Source organism: Plectropomus leopardus, chromosome 21 (genome assembly GCF_026936395.1).
Source record: "Plectropomus leopardus strain MGB_pleo_1.0 chromosome 21, ASM2693639v1, whole genome shotgun sequence".
NCBI classification, from domain to species: Eukaryota; Metazoa; Chordata; class Actinopteri; order Perciformes; family Serranidae; genus Plectropomus; species Plectropomus leopardus.
The window spans coordinates 25,852,594-25,860,879 of NC_142196.1; the positions used below are offsets into that span (position 1 = coordinate 25,852,594).

Here is an 8,286-nt window from a genome sequence, read left to right on the forward strand (position 1 = left end):
ATTTTGTTCACGTTGCTTTTTTGGCGTCGAATAACTTCGACGTAGAAAATTAAAATGGATGAGATGGTGAGGGTTTAAAGTGTCTATTATCAGGCTGCTGAACTGAGGACGAACTGATACGAGATAAACAACCACCCTGAACACACACGGACATGTTCGACAATCTAATCTCACCATCTTTTGGGGGTGTAAGTGTTAGTGTGAATGCACCGTCATTAACACTCTCCATGACGGCGATGGTTCCTCTTTGAACACACTGCGGTATTTAAGAGCGAAAACTCTCCGCTTCATCATTGTTCGACTTTGAGGTGACTGAATACCGATTTTCAGATTCAGAGTCAGTTTGATTGCCGTGAAGCCTTTGAAGATGAGAAGGACTCTCTCCGTCAGAATCGTTCTGCTCTCTCTGACTGTGCTGATGCTCCTCTCTGCGTCAGAAGGTACGGTTTCTCGTGCACGATGTTCGCATTGTCGTGAATAGACAGACAGTCATAACAGCCTCTAGAGTTCTGTAATTCACTGCGATTGGTAAGGTCTTAATTAGGGATTTTTCTGATGACCAATTTTCTTGACGTTTAAATGACATTTGAAACTCAGACTAGTCGACGGGTCTAAAAGTAAGAAAACGCTCAGAAAACAGTCAAAATTGAGCACAATTTAATCTATACGGTTAAACATTGTGCGAATACATTTTGCTATAAGAGCCATTTTAAAATGTTAATTACACTTTTAAGTGACCAAAACGCATCTTTAATGTCGCTAAAATGTGTGGCACTTTTGATAATGTATTATTATTATTATTAACACTGACCTACCATTAAGTGCTGAAAGTGTACATGAATTTAAGAGTAAGCCGTGAAAAACAATATTTTTATAGTTAATATTATAGTTCAGGTAGAACAACATTCATTGCATATTTTTCAACAAAACTTCTAGTGAAGTTGAAGCATTAGTAATAAATAAGACACAAAACGACCACAAAAGACTCATTTAGATACAAAAAGACATAAACACAAAATGAAACACACAAACACAAATAGACATAAAGCAAACAAAAATGACACAAAACAAATGCAGGAAGGAAGAAACTAGACCTTCAATGTTTTTTTTTTATCATTTCTGAAACATTTTCAACAGTGTATGTTGCTTGTTATTTTTTTGGAGTAATGATAAATGACAGTATCTCTCTCTCTTTGTGTGTGCGTGTGTGTGTGTGTGTGTATCTCTCACAGTGAATGCCTACAGACATCTCCCCTGCTGTTACGGAGGTTACTACGGGACTAAAGAGCCGATCACTGAGTGCTTTACACAGACACCAAGAGACGACTGCGGCATTCATGCCTACCTGTAAGCACAGCACGCTTTCAAAATCAAGCTTAAAAAAGTTATACATTGAAATTATTTTCTACTTTCACTTCAACTTATATTTTTAACCAACATCAGTGTTAATCATAAATGTAAAATATTCAATATTTTTTTAAATTTAACCTCAGATTTTTGTAATGATGTCACCAAGTTGTTTTAGTTTTTTTTTAAATAATTTTTTTTTAATAAACTACATGAAAAGTAGATTATTTTTGGTCATCATATGTCATAGATTTTTAGACTATCTTTGTTTCCACAGTGTATTTTGGACTTGTCGTAGGAACTGAGCTGGAAATTTCTACATTAAACAAAAATACACAATCTTACCAAAATTCACGCCATACGCATGAACACAGCCAAAATCATCAAGAAATAAAGAATGAAAAGCATGTAAAATGCAACAAACAGCCCCTGTGGGTTGACTGGAGGTGTTGTGGAGAAGTGCATCAGCCAAATGATGTTTGAGTAATTAAAATTTCCTGTTTTCTGTTTCCAGGCTTAAAACTTCAGCTGGTCAATGGCAGTGTATCACGTCAAAGTCCACGAAGTTCAAAGACATGGTTAACTCGGTGAGTCAATCTTACAACTCTGTGAGCTGCACTAGAGTTAGCATGCTCACATGACAATGCTAACACGCTGATGTTTACACGGTATATTGATTAATGAATTTATTAACAATTAATTTAGCGAGTTGGCATGATGCATTGTTGATTCAGACTAAATATCTTTAGTGCAGCAGATGGTGATGTGTCATTACTTTTGCAGGAACTTTTGGTCATAAAAAAGTACATTTTACAAATCATCATAAACATTTGCTTTTCTCTTGGTCTTCTTTTACAGGGAAAAATAAAGTGTCCTCCAGCCATCGAGTCAGAGCTGCAGAAGATCTGAAGATAAACATGTTGCAGCATGACCAAAACGCCATGGCAAAGGAGCGACATTTTCCGCTGATTTATCACGAAAACGAATTTCATTTTATGCAGCTTTAAAACCAATTCTAAACAGACTGTAACAGTAAATGCAGTGTTCTTAATTTGGAGTTGAACAAAAATAAATGCTGAATGGATTAAAAATGCAGTTGACTCATTTTTAAAACACTTATTAAATGTCCTGTTTTGACAGAAAAACGCAGATTCATTGTAGATAAATGATGTCACCACAGTCAGATGTTGCATCAGAAATAAAGAAACATTACAGTCACTTCAGCTACTTACAGCATGAGTGGACAATGAGACAATGGGCCCCTGGGCTCAGATATGCAAAGGGCCCCACCACCTCTCCTACATGAGAGCACAACACTCAGACCTGCTTGTAGTCTGAGTCTCCTTGGGGTCATTATGCATCTTTTGGTGGTTTTGTGTCTCTTTTTTTGAGTAATTTTATTTTCTTTTTTAGATAGTTTTGTGATGCTTTGTAGCCATTTTTTGACTCATCTGGGTCTCTTTGCGGTAAATGACTTTTTTTTTTTGCATTGAGTCACACTGTAGTTTTGTGTCTCCTTGTGGTTGATTTGTGTTTCTTTGTAGTTGTTAGTGCGTTTTTATAGTTGTTTGCATTTCAATTTGAGGTAATTTTGTGTCTTTTTGAAGCCATTTTATGTTTGTATTTTTTTTTTTACTGTTTCTGTGTCACTGTGTAGTTATTTTGTATCTCCTTGTGGTTGTTTTAAGTATCTGTGATTCTTTTATGTATTTTTTCAGTCATTTGGGTCTCTTTCATGTAATTTTATGTCCTTTTGAAAAATGTGTGCTTCTTTGTAATTATTTTGTGTCTTTTTTCTTTGTTTTGTGTCATTTCAGTTATTTGTGTGCTCTTTTGGTTGTTTTGTGTATCTCTGTGGTTGTTTTTTTTGGGTCTACTTGTAATTGTTTGGTGCTCTTGTTGAACATTTTGTGTTGCTTTGTAGTTATTTTTTTGTCTTTTTTGATTTTTTGTGTTGCTTTGTACCTATTTTGTGAGCCCTTGTGGTCTTTTGTGTCTCGTCATTGTCGTAATTTTTTGTCTCTGTGTTAATTTTGTGACACTTTGTACTTATTTTGTGTCTCTGCAGTTCCTTTGCATCTCTTTTTGGTCATTTTGAGTCTCTTCCTAGCTGAAAACAAGAAAAGGGTCTGCCACAAAGCTCCCCAAAGGTGGAAGCACACTATTATTTAAAATATCTATCTAGAAGTCTCTGTTTAGACAATATTAAAAAATCCATTAATTTAACTTGTATTTAAATGTTTTGTTGGCATTTTTGCGTGTTTTGATGAGAGAAAGATGAGACTGGACAGAAAACCACCATTATCTCTCAATAGTTTCCTGCCTTTTCTCGCCCAAGCTTTTTCTTCTGAGGCATTTAGCTAAATAAAAATTTCTCAATTGTTTTCCTGAAATAATGCATTGTTGAGTGCAATATAAATACATGCAGGTTTTTCAGGTTGCAAAGCCAGCTTACATGTTAAATTGAATTGGCAAATAGGAAACTTTCACAGCCTGGCGTGAGGTGCTCTACCTCAAAAAACATTTGCATTACTTAGACTAGGGCAGTGCAAAATGACGAAATATATCGTCTGGTGATAAAAAAAATGTCTTATGTTTTATGCTATATTGTTTATTTCGTTTACTTCGTGTTTGTCCGTCTGCGTGTCTGAGGGGGCCGCTACACAATGCATGGCACGAAAACAAACATGAAGGAGCTGGAAAGCGATACTAAACATGGGGATTCAACACAAGAATTGGACAGCGACCAACCTGCTCAAAACCAGGAGGAGCTCGTATCCCATAGAGGAAAAAAGTCAGACACAGAACTAGGAGTGGCTAATATACAAATATACTCAATGTATCATGACTTGTTTAACACGCAATGTATAAAAGGACTTAATCGCGAACATTGAGTATAAATTATCTCCTATTTCTAGCCACTGGCACGAGGCTCGCTTTAGCATTTCGTTCTTCTCTCTCTCTCCTAAGACTCTCACAGACACACACACAAAACAGGGCTTTTGCAGAGCTCAAGACTGTGACTATTTAATCACATTTTTGCGACCATGGAGAACTACTGTGATTCGTAAATACTATTAATCTATGAACTGGAGAGCTGCTAGTTTGTTTTGAGCTCGCAGTGGATGAATCATTCATATCACAGTAACATTTTAACTTTCTGCTAACGCTAATGTCCAACTATTGACTGGAAGCTTCGGTTCCAGAGAAAAAACATCAACACTTCCGGACCAAGACAACCTGGGTCCTCCGAAATAAAAGCACCGTGGGCTCTGCTTTCATTTATTTGATTATAACAATACTTTATTTAACTTTACTATGAATCTAACTTTATACTTTACTTTATTTAATATCATAACACTATTTTGTTAAACGTTATTGTAACAGTAGTTTATGTAACTTTATTTCAAGGCAGTAGCTACGTTATTTGCAACTGTTATTCATTTACTAATTTTGTATTTTAGCAGTTTTCAGTAGTTTAGAGATTTCAAAAAATTTAGATATATCGATGTAGCTCTCAAATATTGTGACATTATTTTAACCCATATCGCCCAGCCCTAACAAACTTATCAGGGGTGTTCACTTGTAACTTTATGATGTTGAAATTGATATAATTCTCCAAGAGAACTAATTGCATAAGAGGATGAGCCTTGATACTACAAACGTGTACATATATGGACATGAGCGGCAAACTCACCATCTACTGAGTGTGTGAGTCTCTGCACAAACACATGACAACAACGGTTCCTCATTTAGTGTGATGCTGCGGTATAAAAAACAACAACACACCTCTGTGTACTTCAGTCATCATTACACTTTGGCAAGCAAATAACTGAATATCAATTTACTCAGTCAGTTTTGGTGCCGCGAAGCCTATGAAGATGTCGATGACTTTCTCTGTCAGGATCAGTCTGCTCACCCTGGCTGTGGTGATGCACTTCTCTGCATCTGCAGGTACTGTTCCTCTGAATATACAGTTTTAATAATTATATATTAATCAACATAGGACTGATCGGTAATTATTGGTTTTTGCTTTATACAATAAGTATGTGGCATACCATCCCATGTTTTTATTTTAAAAATGATTAAGTATTATAAGAAGAGTTTTCTTCTACTGACATACACGATGAGTGGACTACTGGTTCCCAACCTGGGGTCCTGACCCCCAGCAGGGGTCGTCAAAGCTCCACTGGGGGTTGTAAGAGCTTCTTAATTTTAAGGATGTGAGACAACTTTTGAAAAATATATATGCAGCAGGCCTGTATCTCAGCATTTCATCCATTTCTGTGAAGTAAACTACAAGAGAACTTGCAGAGAGGTTCTTCTCGTCCCTCTCCTACACTCCTGTTTTAAAATAGATGTGCAAAGAAAACTTCTTTGCATTTGGGAAAACTCAAAAATATTTCAAAAACATGGTCTTAAAGCACCAATTATACCACTGAGGTAAAACCACAAGTGAGGAAGACCTAAATGTTTTAAATCAGATTAAATTAGAATTGAAAAATTTAATTAAATTTGAAGCCTGGTGTCCACATGAACACAGAACAAGCAAAAACTGAAAAAGATGTCTGTCTCACATTTTTAAAGATATTCTCTGGGTGTCTCCCAGGGTGCAACAGTGTGTAATGCTGGTCATATTACTAACATATTAATATTAAAAAAATGACAACAGTATCTCTCTTACTCTCTCTCTTTGTCTGACAATTGGTTTAGAAATACATTATGGCTGCTGTGATAATATCAAATCTCCTAAGGAGATTAAGAACATCAAGGATTGTTATAAACAGGAAAAACGAAAGGGCTGCTATCACGAGGTCTATGTGTAAGTACAGCAAGCTTTGTTTTTACATGCATAAATCTGAAAAAAATATCTGCATTCAACGTTTTTTTCTGTCATCATACTAGCTGATATGTACCTCTGTAACGTTTATCCCCCTGACTTCCTTCACTGAAGTCTTAAATCCCGAAAATGGGAAATAAATTATTCACATTAACATCATTAGTGGTGGAAGAAGTACTCGGGTCTCGTACTGAAGTACAAGTTGCTACTGTTTGAACACCCGTTGCACTTTTATACACATTTTTATACTTAGTACTGTTAATATTTTGTATTTGCTTGTATTTCGTACCAAGGATGTTACATTTTAATGTTCATATTGATTGATGTCTTTCTTTTGAACATGTAAAAAAACCCAACAAAAACAGAGGTTAAAACATTTGAATATCAAAAGGAGAAACAGAAAAAAGACAATTAATGCTATTTATATGTGTGAAACGGAGGAAATGACGTATGAACTTATTTAATCCTGTCCCTTTGTGATATAATTTAATTATTATCAAGTACTCGCCTATACAAATTCATCCAAAAGTAATGATAAAAATGTCTAATTGTTTTATTTCCCTGTTTCTAGGATCAAAACAGAGAATGAAACGTTTTGTGTCAAACCAACTCCCCCGTGGCTCAAAGACCAAATAAAAAATGTGAGATAACTACCATGATGTGCTACATTTAGAGGATCTGAAGAATGAAAAGTGTTTCTAACATTGCAGGATGAAAGGTTTCAAAAATGTGACCAATTAAGCTGAATGTGACTTTCCTAAACTGCTTACATTCCTGTTTTACTTGCAATCAGACAGTGAAGATCTGTGATTTCATGATAATTTCTTTATCATTTCCGAAGAAAGAAAAAGTTCTTGAGACAAAAACTCCCTTTAACCTTTAAAGACAGATTGAGGCATTTTAGGTGCTTTTGATTCTTCATTTTTTGACCATTTTTGCTGTGTTCTTCACCACAGAAAAAATTAGACTGTCCTCCAGAAATCTCCCATAAACTGAGAAGATTCTTGCTCCTGGATGTGGATGATCTGAAGTGGCTAAAATAATGCAGCGACAGAGCTTCTGAGACCAAGTCCAACTTCTTGCTTTGACGGAGACTTGCATTGTTAAAATTATTTTTCTGCATATTAAAACCATTTTTGGGGCATTATTGTGAAAACATAGCAAAGTGCAGTTATTCTTCTTTTTGAAATGTACCAAAACCCAAATAAATATTTTGAAATGGCTTTGAAACGTGATTGAATGTTGATTTACTTCTTGTTTAAGGTCTATATTTAGTTGCAGTTTACTATATTACTGAATGGGGATTTCTGTGCTGAGTCTGTGCAGTAAAAATGGAAAAAAAACAAATCTATGAATAACGGTGTGATCAGTCAGTGATGGCTATTATTAACTGGACCTCAGTGACCACATCTGTGTCACTTGTACATGTGTCTTAGTAATGGTTTAATTATATAAATTACCCAATAATTATATTAAAAATGCATATTGCAGAAAAACTACAAATGCAAAAAAGAAGAAACAAAATCTTGACACCCAGATGCATTGCACTGCAGTTTAAAATCTGTAAAATAAATCACAAAGCTGAACACGGGTTTAAGGGGTCAAAGTCTTTTGACCCATTTTAAGTTAAAATGAAGTCTGCAGCTGAATTCATGTAGAGGCAGCATCATTACGAAGTGGAGTACGTTTAAGAGGGTCGGACGATTCCTCCCATTAACTTGTATTGGAAAAATTTGTTGAAAAGCCCATACATTTTTTAAAAAGTATAAGAGACGGAAACAAGCTGAAAATAATACTAATAACTTTGACTATAAAGCACCTTTGGGAACTGAGTTTATAAAGTGATTTTGACAAATACAGCAAAGAGGAAAAAAGGAGGGTTTCTTGCAGAGGAAATACAACGATAACAACCAAACAATAATGCTAAAATAAGGCCAAAATTGATGTAGAATTAAATAAGAGATCTCAGGCAAAAATATATTAGGAGGAAGACAAACCAGAATGGTAAAAAAATTTTAGTTTTGGATATTCCCTTCCTTATCCTAAACTAGGTTATAACGCAGTTTGAACAAAACAAAAGTCACTACTTTCAGATAAAA

The 8,286-nt window shown here is 35.2% G+C and overlaps 2 protein-coding genes across 2 annotated transcripts; both read left to right on the forward strand.

Moving 5' to 3' along the window:
- Nucleotides 1-283: 283 nt before the first annotated feature.
- On the forward strand, nucleotides 284-2,438 carry LOC148186085 (uncharacterized). Its single transcript, XM_088072255.1, has 4 exons — nucleotides 284-440; nucleotides 1,233-1,347; nucleotides 1,862-1,934; nucleotides 2,206-2,438. The coding sequence occupies exons 1-4, from the start codon at nucleotides 368-370 to the stop codon at nucleotides 2,254-2,256; spliced, it is 312 nt and encodes a 103-aa protein (XP_087928381.1). The 5' UTR covers nucleotides 284-367; the 3' UTR covers nucleotides 2,257-2,438.
- A 2,700-nt stretch (nucleotides 2,439-5,138) lies between these two features.
- Nucleotides 5,139-7,422, forward strand: LOC148186086 (uncharacterized). Its single transcript, XM_088072260.1, has 4 exons — nucleotides 5,139-5,301; nucleotides 6,061-6,169; nucleotides 6,759-6,828; nucleotides 7,144-7,422. The coding sequence occupies exons 1-4, from the start codon at nucleotides 5,223-5,225 to the stop codon at nucleotides 7,228-7,230; spliced, it is 345 nt and encodes a 114-aa protein (XP_087928386.1). The 5' UTR covers nucleotides 5,139-5,222; the 3' UTR covers nucleotides 7,231-7,422.
- Nucleotides 7,423-8,286: the final 864 nt, after the last annotated feature.